The sequence below is a fragment of the Apus apus genome, chromosome 5 (genome assembly GCF_020740795.1).
Source record: "Apus apus isolate bApuApu2 chromosome 5, bApuApu2.pri.cur, whole genome shotgun sequence".
Classification (NCBI taxonomy): Eukaryota; Metazoa; Chordata; class Aves; order Apodiformes; family Apodidae; genus Apus; species Apus apus.
The window spans coordinates 1,324,771-1,340,067 of NC_067286.1; the positions used below are offsets into that span (position 1 = coordinate 1,324,771).

The 15,297-nt window shown below is 58.7% G+C and overlaps 1 protein-coding gene across 4 annotated transcripts in view; it reads right to left on the bottom strand.

Annotated features, from left to right (window-relative positions):
* MYRF (myelin regulatory factor) overlaps positions 1–15,297 on the bottom strand; it is a 57,316-nt gene that overhangs the window by 29,912 nt on the left and 12,107 nt on the right. For all 4 annotated transcript variants that reach the window (XM_051620779.1, XM_051620780.1, XM_051620777.1 and 1 more), the window contains exons 2-3: positions 3,579–3,666; positions 2,488–2,814 (exon numbers count right to left, since the gene is read on the bottom strand). In XM_051620779.1, coding sequence (XP_051476739.1) covers positions 2,488–2,814; positions 3,579–3,666 — 415 coding nt within the window. The remainder of the gene's footprint in view (positions 1–2,487; positions 2,815–3,578; positions 3,667–15,297) is intronic.

Consider the following 15,297-nt stretch of genomic DNA (forward strand, 5'->3'; position numbering starts at 1 on the left):
CTCAGCTCCAGGTAACCCACCAGTAGCTCCTCTCCAGGTCACCCACCAGTAGCTCAGCTCCAGGTGACCCACCAGTAGCTCCTCTCCAGGTAACCCACCAGTAGCTCAGCTCCAGGTGACCCACCAGTAGCTCCTCTCCAGGTAACCCACCAGTAGCTCAGCTCCAGGTGACCCACCAGTAGCTCCTCTCCAGGTAACCCACCAGTAGCTCAGCTCTAGGTGACCCACCAGTAACTCAGCTCCAGGTGACCCGCCAGTAGCTCCTCTCTAGGTAATCCACCAGTAACTCAACTCTAGGTAACCCACCAGTAACTCAGCTTCAGGTGACCCACCAGTAGCTCCTCTCCAGGTAATCCACCAGTAACTCAGCTCCAGGTGACCCACCAGTAACTGAGCTCCAGGTGACCCACCAGTAGCTCCTCTCTAGGTAACCCACCAGTAGCTCAGCTCCAGGTAACCCACCAGTAGCTCCTCTCCAGGTCACCCACCAGCAGCTCCTCTCCAGGTCACCCACCAGCCATTCCAAAGCATCTCCTTGGGAATTCACATGAAGCAGGTTTTCACTCTCTGTCCTCACCACACACCCCACTGCAGCAGAACCTTGAGCCTCAGGCATCTTCAGCCCAGGGCACAACTCCCACCACCCTGGTGCACAACAACAGGCCTTGTACCTCAGCAGAACCTGCTCCATCCAGACACCTTGTTTCCCACCTCCTGACACCTTGTTCCTCCTCACAAGTGGATTTTCCACAGGGAATCTTTTCTGTTCCCTCCCATCTTACACCATCAGCTTTGGAGCTGCAGAATAAGCTTCATCTCCTCCACCTGCACCTGCAGGACCTTTCCACCCCTCTCCTGTGCCTGGAGCATCTCTCACCAGCCTCATTTCCAGGTTCCTTGCCATGCTGGCCATAACTTCATGCTCCATTTCATATGAGTTTCTTGGGATTTGGGCCTCAGCAAACCAAGTTTGGGCTGAGATGAAAAGGGGCCTAGGACAAGTCTGGGAATCCTGGAGGATGGAAAAGGTCTTGGAACAGAAAGATGGAGACTGCAGAAGTCCCACAGGGAGGCAGTGTGGAGGTGTCCAGTCCAAGGGAAGGGTTTGTTGGTATCCAACACGTTATTCCTCCTGGAAAAGCCTGCTAGGAGTGCAGAGTCATTTGGGATGCTGAAGAAATGTTGCCATCAAGGCTGACCCAGTTCATCTACATCCAAACCAAGGTCTCCAGCTCTGATCCCTCCTCCTGACCTCTCCCACCCTGGAGAACACCAGATGCATGCAGAAGGGCCATGAGAAGGCATCACAGGATGCTTTTGGGCACGGATCCCCCTAACACAGCCAGGGAGAACTTCCCAGCCTGGGGAAAACAATAAGGGCTGGTTTTGTTTCACTTCTCTCTCTCTCTGGAAGATCTCTCCAAGTTCATCCAAAGGGTCCAAGTCATCCCAATGGAACTGCATGATGGCTGGATCATTGGTTCTGTGTGCTGGAAGCTCCCCAGCCTGGGAACCCCCACGCTGTGCTTGCTGCCAACACCAGAGGGGACAAGGCAGAAGGAGAAGAGCCACCCAGGGACCTGCAGAGAGGAGCAGCCCCGGGGCCATCCTGGCCTCCTTGTCCCTCACATCCATCATCTCCACTGGAGAAGGGGCAGAGATTGGCTGAGCAGAGAGACCTTCAGGGCCACCCACCCCCTGTGCTCTGGAGATGGGAGGACCAGGGCACAGCTGCTCCTGGCAAGACAACTGCCAAGGCCTCCTGCTGATGAACAAGCTGCTGCACACTTTGATTTCCACCTGCCCAGCTTCAGATCATCTCGTGTCCCTCCCCTGAGCCAGGGGGAGAGCAGCATGGACCAGAGAGTGCCTGAGGAGGAAGAGACCAGCCATCTTCTTCCCTCCTCCAGGCAGAAAGGGTTTCCTCATGCCAGCTCCTACCCCAGCAGGACCATACCCTCTTGGTGTGCCTTGCCTGCCAAAGAACTCTCTGACACGGTCTCTGTTTCTTCTCTTGAGTGGAGTATCTACCTTGTCTTCTCTGGAGTGGAGTGCCTACAACATCAGGTCAAGTGAAGTTTCTCTCTGCCCAGCTGAGTTCAGATCCCTTGGGAGAGCGATGGGAACGTCCTGGAGGCTGAGTTTTGTCACGTGCAAATTTCTCCTGTGTCTTCCTTCTTGAAGCCCAAAGCCACAACGTTCTCCTTCTCCCACCCTGCACTCGTAGATGTGCAAGATCCCCACCTCCACCAGCACCTGCAGCCATGGGGGGTGCTACTGATCCTCCCCAGCTCAAGGCACACAGAGAAGATCAACCTCTAAGGAGACTTCGGGACCTACGCTTGTTAAAAAACAACAGCCCATCTCTCTGTGAAGCAAGAGCCCAACCCAGACTGACAAGCCACACCAACCCTCCAGGTCCCACCAGCCTGGAGGAGCACTCAATCCCACCATCTGCCCTTCTTCTGCCACCTCAACCCCACTTACCCGGGTGCGTAGGAGGCCTTGGGCTCCGACTTGATTGGAGGGACCACGCTGTTCAGGCAGTGGCCACCAAGGTAGCCCTTGGGCACCACCATGCCATTGTTGTTATTGCAGTTGAGGTGAGCACCGTAGCTGGGTCCACAGGGGTTGGGCAGAAGAGGCCCATGTCGGATTGGGAGCTGGCTGCCCGGGGGAGGGAGGTGGAGGGAAGTGCTGGACGTGGGGTTGGTCACATTGGAGATGGAGCTGGCAGGAGGAGCGTTGATGGTGGCTGAGCTGGAGGGCTGGGGCTGTGCATAGCTGGCTGGAGCTGGGATGTCAGGGAAGCAGCTGGGAGAGAGAAAAGGGGACAAGCTCAGCAGAGGGACATTTAGGTGGTTCTGCCCCTCCCCGGCCACGGGGACAAAGCCACTCGGGTGCTCTGGAGAGCCAGGAAACTGGCAAAGAGGCAGCAGTGTGGTGGCACCAGCAGGAGCATCCAGGGAGGCAGGACAGTCAGCTGGGGTGGTGGGACTGCTGCAAAATCCACCTGCGGGGCTGCCAAGGCCAGAAGTGGCCAGGACACCAACCCCAAAGCTTGGGAGGGCAGCAGGAGGCAGCAGGATCTGCTCACCATGCTTCAGCTTACAGACTAGCCCAGGGAAGCCCCAGAGATCCTTCTCCCAGCCATGGCCCAGCCCACCTCAGCTGCTGGCCAGGGCTGCTCCCCATCTCTTTGCCAGCCTTGGGGCACTTGGGGACACTCTTCCCTTCCCCACACTCCTGTTGCCCTGGGGCTTCAACACTTCACACTGAGCTTCCAGTGCTTCCTTTCCCATGGCTTAAACTTGAGGACAAGTCTGTCCTGGTGCCCTCAGGAGGGGAAAGAGAGGGGACAGAAGAGGCTGGAGAAACTCAAAGGCAAGAAGCCTGGAAGAGACAGGAGGAAGAACTGGAGATGAGTAGGAGAGCAAAGAGCAATAAAGGAGAATTCCAGGAGGGCCAGAGGCACAGGGGTTGCTAAAGGATTCCTTGGATTGCAGGGCTGGTCACCAGCTCTCCACAGAGAACACGAGTGGACACTGGTCCTGCTGTGGAGCAGGGGAAGCACTTACATATCTGGTGAGTCCTCCTTGCTGATGTACTCTTCCAGGATGCTAGTGTCAATGTTAGATGGTTCCAGAGCTCCATTAATGTCGTGGCCTGTGAAGGGAGAGGAGGTGGAAGCATAAACCATGAGAAGGACACAAAAGGCCCTTGTCTGCAGGTCAGAAACACACCCAGACCTTTGCAGCGTCACAAGATCTGAGAAGATCAGCAGATCCTTCAGTTTAAGGACCACCACCTGTCCATACCCATCTGTGTCCCAGTGTGGAACCAGGGATGGGATATGTGGGACCAGCCAGGGTGGTGACACTACCCGGGAAGGTGGACACAGAGGTGGGGTTGGTCAACAGCAATTTGCAAGCCACGCTCTGGCTGTGGGACACCTGGGCTTGCCAGGGCCAGGCCCAGGACACGTGGGAGAAGGGAGATGATGGGTCAGACCTGAGCCATGCCAGACACAGCCCCACAGAGCAGGAGAGCCAAGTCTTGCCCAACCAGCACCACCAGCCCGGCGCTGACCTGGCCAGCAGCAGCTTTGTCAGAGAAGCTGAGAGAGGGGCTGCTGGAGGAGCTCCCCTTTGGGGGCCACGGGGAGGTAGGGCTGGAAGTGTGGGCTCAGGGGGAGCTCTGGGGAGAGCTGGTGTCCTTCCCTTTGGATCCTTCCCTCCCCTTTGCAGAACGCCCTGGAGTTTCTCCAGATCCCAACCCTGCAGGACCTCTCCTCTCCTCTCCTCTCCTCTCCTCTCCTCTCCTCTCCTCTCCTCTCCTCTCCTCTCCTCTCCTCTCCTCTCCTCTCCGACTTCCCTCTTCCTTCTCCTGGAGGGCTCCTCCTCCTCCTCCCCTCTCCTGCTCTGGGGCAGCTGGGCTGGGTTCTGTTGGCAGAAAGTGCTTTCTTTATCTGTCTCCCTGCAGTGGGAGCCCTCAGCCCCCTGGGGGCCGTGCCAGCCCTGGGTGCCAGAGACATTGCCAAGAAGGTGGAAGAGAAGGTCCAGCCAACCCCCCCCAACCTCCCCCAGCTCAGATAACGAAGCCCTTCCTTAAAGACCTCGTGGCTCCACCTCAAAGCCTGCGGGGCCCTTGCCCAGGAGAAGACCCTGCCCCTTATACCTCCCCCTCTGCAGCCCATGTGCTGGGGAAAGGTCACTCACCGGACCACAAACCCCTGAGCTGGGGGTTTGAGCCCACCCCAACCCCCCAAGTGCAACTGCAGCTCCTCTGCAAATCCCCTTCATACCAAGGCAAGCAGGAATAAATCCAGCCAGGAATTCTGCCAGATGGACGAGGCGTGTGTGGGGATGGAGGATCCCTCCCTTAGGAACCCTGGCTAGAGAAGAAGCAACCCGGGCAGCCTGTGGGACACCTCACCCTTTGAGCACCCTTCACCACCAGGGCAGAGCCTGGGGACTCGGGGGAGAAGGTGGTGATGCTCTTCCCTGCCAACTCTTGCTACCAAAGGATGCATCTGGGGCAGGGACAGGCCAGGCTGGCACTGTGGGGGGATGAGGACAGGGCAGCCTGTGAGGTCCCCAGCCCTGCCAGCACCTCACTTCCACAGCTGCAGAGCCCACACCAGCACAGGGCCACTCCTCTGGGACAGCCACCTCTTCTCCTGAAGTTGCAGTGATGTGGGAGCCACCACTCTCTTGTCCTCCTTTGGGTGACGGGTTGACTGGGAGAGCTCACTGGTGGCCAGCACCTTGTGGGGCTTGTGTCCCTCACCCATCCCCAAGGACCTCTGCTGTAGCCTGCACCAGACACTTCACCACTCTCTGAGGGGCTCTACTGAGGAACCTCTTCCCCAAGGAGCCACTCCTGGACAGCAGCTGAAACCCTCCTGGGCCAGGGGCGAGCACTGTCCCCTCTCCACCACCCTGCTCTTGGTCACGCTATAAATCACACAATGGGGCTGGCAAACCTCCACCACAAAAGCTACCAGAAAACTCGTCTTCATCCCCAGTCACAGGGTTAGGACCCAGGTCCAAAGAACCCCAAAAGGCCCTTTAACCATTACTGCTGCCTTCCCACCAGCTGCTGAGCCTGTCCAAGAAAAGTCCTCAAGATGCCTGACCCCAGTGGGTTTCCCTCACGCTTCCAAACCCCAGGAGTTTCTCCATGGGAGAAGAGGAGCCTGGGACCTATCCAGAAAGGACAGAAGGCCTTCAACAGGGTGCTGGGCTTTCCTATGTCTTTTCCTACCTCGTCTCAAAAGTCACCTTCAGGAGCCCTCAGCTGGGACCCAGGCCAAGGGGGAGATAAGCACCGTGACGCAAGAGGTGTGTCCCCTGGGCCACTGTGGAGGTGAGACCTGATAACAGGCACAAGAGGGTCCAGCTGGGCGTGGGAAGGGGCTGCCCACCGAAGGGGAAGGATTCTCCCCTGCCTGGGTTTGTGTCAAGGAGGGTGAAACAGGCAGGGCAGGGCTGGTGGGTCTTGTCAACAAACCTGCACAGGGAATGTCCCCCCTGCCCCGAGCTTCCCCGCAGGTCGGGCTCTGACCAAAAGCCACAGCTTAGGTGATTAATTAAAAGCTCCCCAGAGTCACGAGCTCCTAACGACACTAACGAGGCTCCCTCCCCCCTCCAAAGAGGGGGATTAGCAGGAAGGAGGGAGCCACCCAGGGACCCTGGGAAGCCCAACACCCACGTGAGACGGACTCCCCACGTCTCCTCGCCCCAGGGAAAGGGAGATGGAGGAGCCCAGGGAAGCTGTGAGCTCCCTGGTGCTGCTGGTGTTGGTCCTCCCATGAATTCTGCCTCCCACCCCAGAGCAGGGGGCTGGGAGAGCAGTCCCAGGCTGCCCCAGCAGCAGCACCTTGCAAAGCAGCTCAGTGGTGCTCACCATGAACATCTCAGGGCAGGAGGGCACCAGGACAGAGTCAGTCGGCCGCTTCTAACACCCTGACCTGCCTGGCATGGTCATGGAGACTCCTCAGGCTCCTCTTCCAGGACAACCTTCCATTTCACACCTCCTGCAGTCAGAACCACTGCAAAGCTCCCCAACCTTCCTGGTCTCCTCTCTCCTGTCCTCCTCTTGGCCCCCCCCATGCCCACCCCACTCTCAGACCGTGCCCCAGCTCCATCTGCTCTGCTACTAACCCCTCCCTCGCCGAGGGGTTAAGGCCATCCCAAAAAAAAGCAAAACTTGGCCTGAAGAACAAGACATGAAGCCCACAGATACCTCCTCACCAGCAGCGCCGGGCGAGCAGAGGCCCCCGTACGTGTGAGAATGTCAGGAATCCCAATGTTTGGACTGGTTTTCCCTGCCTTCCCCAACCCTCCAAACACCATCCACATCCAGGCGGCGGTGCCGCCCGCCCCGCCACCTCCTCCCTGCCCCTGCTCCCAAGGCTCTGCCAGCTGGTCCCTCCTGGGGACATCTTCTCAGCTCAGGACCTTCCTCCCCATCCCATTCCCAGGCACCCTCGGCCACATCCCATCAGAGACGGGCACGTGGCCACGGGGCTCGGAAAGAGTTAACGGCGTCTGGCCCCGGCGGGTCCGTCATCTTTACAGGTCTGAGAGATTAAAACCAGAATTCACCTCGAGTGATGGGCTGATAAGTTTATGGTATTTCTATTTATAACAGTCCCTCCTCCCTCCCCCCCCCCCCCCCCCCCCCCCCCCCCCCCCTCCTCATTCCTGCTCTCTTGCCTGTCTTCTAATCGCCCATAATCCTGCCTGGGTCACCTGGGGGTGGGAGGAAGGGGAGGGAGAGCTGAAGAACTTCATCCTGGGATCCTCTAACAAGAACCAGATGTGGGAACCTGGAGACGACAATGAGGTCAACCCTTTCCAGGGGCTGGGGAACGTCAGTGAAGGTGTGGGGGAACACCAGGGATGAGGAGGTAAAGAAGAGGCTGTGCCAACCCCAGAGCCTCCCGTGGCACCGAAGCCCCGTCCAGGAGGGTGGGTATTTGTTCTGGGTTTCGGGGACCTGCCGGGGGTTTGAAGGTTTGAATTCAAAATGAAGCACCGTGCTCTGACCCCAGAAGAGGACCACAATTACAATGAGCAAAAAGCCTGGTTGCCACCCACCTCTCTTCCCTGCCATCTCAGCCCTACCTGGCTCCCAGGCCAGACAGGTACCAGAAGTGGTCTCTGAAAGCCCGTCTCTTTCTCCAAACCACTTGCCTGAAGTGCAGCAGATGTCACTGGCTGTCGTGCTGCCCTGTGGTCACTTCAGATGGGACCAGGAGTCCTCCAGCAGCCAAACCTTCCACCCCACGGCCAGCAGGACCGGGATGGGGACAAAGATCTGCAGGGCTCTGGAGGAACATGGCTCTGATGCCTTCGAACCAAGCAACGCGCCGGGCAGTGCCCGGGGTGCAGCACAGCCAGGAGAGGGAGCAGCCTGCAGGAGATAGTGGCACCAGCCCTTTGAAGTCCTTGACCTACAGACCAGCCAGGGCCACGGTGCTGCTGAGGGCAAACCCTCCCCTCAAACGTGGTGCCAAGGGCAGGTGGTTTCCTCGCAGCCACAGGGGCTGGGGAGCCAGCAGCTACAGCACAGCAAGGAGAGGAGGCTCGTGGGTGTGGTGCTGGGTTTCAGCACAGGCCACTGGAGATTTTTGGGATGGTCCTCCAGCTGCCACCAGCCAAGCACCACCCACCTGCCCCAGGGCCTCTGCTTGGCGCTCTCCCCACACAAAGCACCTGAGGGCAGGGTGCTCGTGGGGAAACTGAGGCACAGAGCACCCCGGCGACAAAACCACTGCCGAGCAGGGAGGCGATCACAAAACATCCACTGGGTGCGTGGTGGGGCAGGACCAGGAGACCCCAGGAGAGCTGCTGGATGGTGGTCCCACAGGGCAAGGTGCAGCGGCCCCTTTCCCAGCAGCTCTGCAGCTCGTAACGCAGAGGATGCCCGAGTAGGGGTGGGATCCACAGCTTGATCCAAGCAGGACAACCTCAACCAACCCTTCTGGGCATGGAGACCCAGCAGCCATCCCTGGTGGGGCCACGCAGCTGAGGGGTGGGAGCAGGTTGGTGCAGGGCCCCAGCAGCAGGGCTTGTGCCCGGCTGCCGCATCGGCACATTCCCGGGGCCCCGCGCGGCTCCCGATTCCCTTCTGCTTCCTTCCCTGCTTATCCCTCAGCCCGGGCGGATTGGCTGCCAGCACCAGGAATCCGGGCCGTGGCTGCCTAACCAAACACCAGCTAAGCCCAGGGAGCTGCTTGGCCTCAGGCCCGTGTCCCCAGCACAGCCACAGAGCGGCGGGGTCGGGAGGGACCCCTGGAGACCATCCATCCAACCCCCCTGGCCAGGGCAGGGTCACCCACAGCTGATCCCACAGGAACACCTCCAGATGGGTTTGAATGTCTCCAGAGAAGGAGACTCCACAGCCTCTCTGGGCAGCTCTGCCACCCTCACGGTCAAGAAGTTCCTCCTCATGTTCAGCTTGACCCTCCTGTGCTCCAGCTGGTGCCCTGGGCCCCTTGTCCCGTTCTCGGACGCTGCTGAGAAGGGATCTGCCACGTGGGGCAAAGCCCAAAGGGGGCCCAGGGTGACAGCCCCGCTCTGCTCCAGCTGGGATGGCATCTCCTGTGCCTGCCCTGGCTGGGCTGGGACACAGCGAGAGACCCCTGGGACACAGCGAGAGGCCACAGCAAAGCCCTGTCCCTGCCCAGAGGCTGGGGGGGACACAGCTCCTTGCGTAAGGGACAGCAGGACCACCTCCCCATTGCTCCACGTGCCCAGCCTGGGGCTGCCCGGAGGGTTCCCAGGGATGGGAACGTCCCCCCAGGCAGGAGGTGCCCCCCCAGCCCCCCCACCCGACGCCAGCCCAGCATTCCTCCCTAATTAACGCTCTTTATTACCTGCCGGTAACAATAACCAGTCCCAACTGAAATGGCTCCTGTAACCCGAGTGGGACACCAAGCCAGACCACTCCTCCATCTCCCCCAAAGCTCTCTCAGGACCACCCCAGAGCGAAGCCCCCCCCTTGTCCCAGGCACTGGAAGGGGCCCCCAGGTTCCCCTCCCGGAGCTGCAGGATGGTTCCTACATGGGGTGAGCCCCTCCTCACACCAAGCCCTCCATCATCTCCCTTCAGCCCCTCCTCACACCAAGCCCTCCATCATCTCCCTTCAGCCCCTCCTCACACCAAGCCCTCCATCATCTCCCTTCAGCCCCTCCTCACACCAAGCCCTCCATCATCTCCCTTCAGCCCCTCCAGAACATCCTGCTGGGGTCTGCAAGGGCTGCCAGCAGGAGGAACTGCTGCACGGTGTCAACTGCTTGACTCCAGGGATCTGCCCTGGATCCGAGGCTGATGGAGCTCCACTGAGCTCCACTGGCTGGTCGCTCACTCCCAAATGCTCTGTTTGAGCAGTTTCAGTCGTATTAGGACACCCTTCTCCTGCACACATGCAGACACAGCACGTTCCCCTTCCCAGCACAAACGGTAGGACTGTCCCAGTCAAGGCAGAGGTACAGCCACCACCCTGTGTCCCCTCCTGGGGACATCACGCTGTCAACCCCCACCAAGGACAGCCTTGTCCCTCCAAAGCGACAGGGCAACTTGTGCACTCCCTGTTCATGCTGGAGCAGAAGATCCGAGACCTGAAGTCAAACTGCTGGGAGGAGAAACTATCCCAGTGCCAGCTAAGGTGGGCTGAAGAGCAAGTAGTGCACCAGGAATGGAGATACGGGACTGGTGGGATTTAGCCAAGACCTCAGGTTTGCCATCATGAGGAACAAAACATTTCAGGGCGTCCAGAGGCCAGGAAGAGCCTGGAGCAACAACCTGGTTGGAGAGTGAACCAACACCAGTGGCAAAACGAAGAGTAACGAACCCCACTGGAACGAGGTACAGCCAAACCATCACCACCCCCAGGCCCTGTGTCCAGAGCCAGGAGCGCCATCCACGTCCCTTGGAAAGCTCCTTCTGCTCTCACACAGGCCCACAACCCCTTAGCTCACAAGCACAGAAGAACATCTGACAAAGGTGCCTTTGGATAAGCTGGAAAGTGATCCCAAAGCATTTGAGGTGTCCTGGCTCAGGCCCCCAGAGACCCTCGCTCCCACTCCTGCTCCAAGGGCTGCTATTCCTGGCTGAACAGCAGGAACAGGGTGCAACCCAGTATCTAGTCCCTGTCCCGGTGTATAGAGGGAGGTGATGTCCTCTTCTCCATCTCCTGAGCCTCAGGGAGGACGAGGTGTGTGGTGAGAGACGGCCCAAGACAGACACGGGGCCAGGAGCTGGAAGAAAACATCCCGCTGTGTCACAGCAGGGCACGGGCACATCCCCGGGGGTGCCCTGAGGGAACAGACCAGCAGCTCCACGCAGAAGAGGCGACCAAGCCCCCTATCCCTCCCAAACCTTCCCGAGCCCTCCTCTTTCTTCTCCCTACGTCTCCTGTCCTCTCCCCCAGCCACCTCCCAGCGCCTTCTCCTCTTCCAGCCCCTCTCCCACCTCCCCTCACCCCTTCCCTTCCGGTGCCTTTATCCCTCTGGATCCTCCCGAGCCCCTTCCTCTCCACCACCCTTGTCCCGGCTTCTCCTCCACCCTGGCCAGCTGTGAACCTTGGCATGGCTGGAGCCATTGTCCTCGGGGCCGGGGGGCCGAGGAGGAGGAGGGGAAGGTGTGAGGAGGGGACACAGTGGCGCGTTTGTGCCTGTCCCCGCGGCCCTCAATGCCCTGCTTGTCCATTCATGCCCTGGGACGGCAGGAACAGCAGCACCCACACAAGCCCGGCCATTTGGAGGGCTCCAAGGTGCCTGCCCAGGGGGGCACATTGCCCTGTTTGTTTGGAAGCCCAGAGAGGCACAAGACAACGCCTTTATCTCCCTCCCTCTCCAGGCCGAGGGCCACGGCAGGGGACGCAACGGGACCAGAGAAGGCCACTTCATCTGGTGCTTCCTGAGCTTGGGAGCCACGGGGAGGCTCTGCCACCCTCACAGCCCTGCTCCCCAGCCCAGGAGGAAGAGAGGAATGGAGAGAGGCTTCTCAGCACAGCCCCCAAGGTCCCTTCTGCTGAGGTTCCTTCGTGCTGGTGGGCTGGTCTGACCCCAGGCAGAACATCGCAACCCCACCCAGCTCCTCCATCCAAGCCTACAGGCCAACTGACCACCTTGCTTCTGGTGGGCTGCAGCCAGACAGAAGAAAAAGAGACCTCAGCTTCTGCTTGGGCACAAACCCCCTGGTGGGCTCCTCTCTGCAGCCCCCAAATGCCAAGCTCTGGGGGGGACAGGAGTGATCTTTTCCTGTAGGACAACACCTGTGAGGATGAGCTCCCTGTCACCACCCTGGCAGTGAAGGTCCAGCACAGCAGTTTTCCCTGTCAGCATAAAGACCCCCGAGCGTGAATTATTACCAGAGAACATTGGCAATACAAGAAAAAAAAAGGAAAAAAATGAGAATATTTACCACCAGGAACATTCTGGCACGAAGCTGAGACTGAGACCCAGCTGCCCAGAGCCTTGCCATGCATGGTGGTGACCAGGAGAGGCAATGAAGACTCAGAGAGGCACAGGGACTTGAGAAGGCTGATGGCAACGTCACTGCTGCTCTGCCACTGCCAGGGAGGGAGCCTGGGGACAACCCCTGGGCACGGTCCTTGCTGCAGGGCCACCAGCTTGTGGCTCCTGGAAAGGCTCTTAGGAAACTCGGCGACTCAGGAGCCACCCTGGAGACCATCCCCAACCCAGTGCTGAAGACAGGCACACCACGTCCACGGTGGACTCAGGACCTGGGAGCCCTGCTGCCTCTCCTGGAAACTCCCCAGCACAAAACAATCCTTAGGCAGGAAGATGAATAATCAAAAGAGCAACACAACCCGCCAGGCAGCCAAGCATCGCCGGGAACACCACGTCCAGCTCGGGCCTCTCGTTCCTCCCTTCTGACTGGGAGGCAACAAGGTCTCTGCTGTCCGCCTTGGATGGCCTCCAGGGGAGGCTGAGGGAAGAAGGCAGAGGGGTTTATCTAAACGGGACCTTTTCCAGGGCTTGGGAAGGGCCACCACTGCTTGTGTGCAACCAACACCCACCATCTCTCGCAAGCAGGAGCGTCAGGTCATGGGATGTGCAACCACAGGGCACTTTGCTCTCAGAGCTACATTGCAACAGCATCTGCTCCAGAACTGACTCCTCTGCAAATCACCAAGAGCTTCTTACACCCCTGGGTTTCCTCCACCACCGCTCGCAGCAAAACCTCACCTACCTCTGCTACACACGGGGCACAAACCTCCTGAGATATTTCACAAGGACATGAGGGTGGTGAGACCCTGGCCCAGGCTGCCCAGGGAAGCTGTGGCTGCCCCATCCCTGGCAGTGTTGAAGGGCAGGTTGGATGGGGCTTGGAGCAGCCTGGGCTGGTGGGAGGTGTCCCTGCCCGTGCAGGGGGTTGGATCTGGATGATCTTTAGGGTCCCTTCCAACTCAAACCATCCCATGGCTCTATGACTCTGCTCAGGGGGGATTCATGAGCCCACGTGCCCCGCTTGGGAGTTCTTGCCCTCCTTGTGCTCCTGAGAGAGGGATGGACTGAAGGACACCAGGGACACTATTCCTCTCTCATTTCAGCCATTTTAAGACAACACCAACCATTATATACCCGAATCACACAGACCACAGAACTTTACTCAGGGTATCCCCCACCAAGCCCAGAGCTTCTCCCTGTGGAGGACACATCCTTTGGGGAGAAGCAACTCTGAACCAGGCTTCAGCTGATTAATTCACCTCCCCAGGAAGGGACCACCCTAACCCATTCCCACCTCATCTGAGTTTGCCTGGTGGATCTCCACACCTTTGACAACCAGCCTAAAGAACCTTCTGCTCCAGGAAAGCAAGGTCTTTCTGGACTAGCTCACTCAACTTCATGCTTAGTTTCCTCCTGAGCCCAGCTGAGCTTCTCTGGCCGCCCACAATAAACAACAACTAACAATGACACGAAGATAATCACTAAATCATGGATCCCCAGGGTTCCCTGCCACGCTGTCTCTCTCCTGACAGGCTTCCAGACTGAAACTGAGGTTTCTTTTCCAACAAAAAATGTTGTTTGCATTTTCTGACTAACTGTGAGTTGTCTCCTGTCCCGGAACAGCCCGAGTTCCTGCACTAGGGATTTAGCAAACAGTGACCAGACAATACAAAGCAGATACCAAACCTGCTGCTTGGAGCCCACCCACCCTGCAAGCTCCATGTGTGTTCTGGGTCTCACTTCAAAGCAGGGTGATGGCTGGAGAGGTACAACCCCAGAGGGAAGGTGCCTGGCACCCTCTGTGGGGCAGAAAAGCACCTGGAGGAGAGGATGAGGAGCTCAGTCCAGGCTTGGGAAGGTGGGAGGCATCACTGCACACATTCCTCCAGGCAGAACTGCTCCTCAGGCTCGAGATGGCATCTCCATGTGTCAGGCAAGTGGAGGCAAATGCTGGGACTGAAAGAAGGGTGAGATGTGCCCCAAGAGAGATGAACCTCATGGCAGCACTGCCTGAGCTGGGGCTGCAGAGGCACAAAGGATGGATGATCATATTATGGAGTGGTTTGGGTTGGAAGGGATCTTCAAGACCACCTAGTTCCAACCCCCTTGCATGGGCAGGGACACCTCCCACCAGCCCAGGCTGCTCCAAGCCCCATCCAACCTGCCCTTCAACACTGCCAGGGATGGGGCAGCCACAGCTTCCCTGGGCAACCTGGGCCAGGGTCTCCCCACCCTCACAGCAAAGAATTTCCTCCCCATGTCCAACCTAAAACTCCCCTCTTCCAGTCTTAACCCATTACCCCTTGTCCTCTCACTTCATGCCCTAGCAAAAAGCCCCTCCCCAGCTTTCAACCTGATGACAGGTAAGACCTTCTCCCAAAGGACTCAGATGCATGAAGAAGGTGGAGGAGCTGCAAACTAACTTGAGAGCCCTCTCTTGGCACCTGGCCCGGGCAGAGCTCTGGGAGCCATCCCTCCATCTCCTCCCAGCTCAGAGGGCACCAGGCAGTAAGTGCTGCTGCTCCCCAGCTCCTTCCAGCCCAGAAGGGACCCCACGTGCTGCTGGCTTCAAGCACCTGCTGGGGAGAGCAGCCTGTAGGTCCTGAGTGAACAAATCTGTCCTGCTGCCAGCCAGAACTGTGACAAAGAGCCGAGTTGTGAGGGGAGAGTGGGAAGGCAAGGAAATTACACAAATTCTATGAGTCATTAGATCAATAGATTAAAAGACCTCTGAGAGCCTTCTGTCCAGGCCAGCAGAAGGTCATTCATTCCCAGCTCAATCCTTGGGGCTCTGCCTCCAGTGTCTGGACTTTCAGCACTTCCACTCAGGAGATGCTGCTGCAGCCCCAGGGCTCCTCCCTGCCTGCCCTGCTCCTGGATGCTCCTTTTCTTGTCCCTGCCCACTGCCCGTTGCCCCTGGGGCTACGACAGCTCCAGGATGTCACAGCTGGACCATTCACCACCTTCTAACCACACCTGCTCACAGCCCAACTCCTCCAGCCCTCACCACCATCATCACCCTGGCATGAACATCTCCTGTGCCTCTCCCCAGCCCCCACGCAGCAACCCCCTTGAATATCCATCCATCTTGGGAATTATTTGCCCTCAGGTGCATCTTCTTTTCCCTTCCCTAAAAACAAGGGCCACAGCCCCAGCTGGGCTGAACCACAGCACTTGGGCTGACTTCTGGAGCCCCCAACACAAGGAGGACATGGAGCTCCTGGAGAGAGTCCAGAGGAGGCCACGGAGATGCTGGGAGGGCTGGAGCAGCTCTGCTCTGGAGCCAGGCTGGGAGAGTTGGGGTGTTGAGC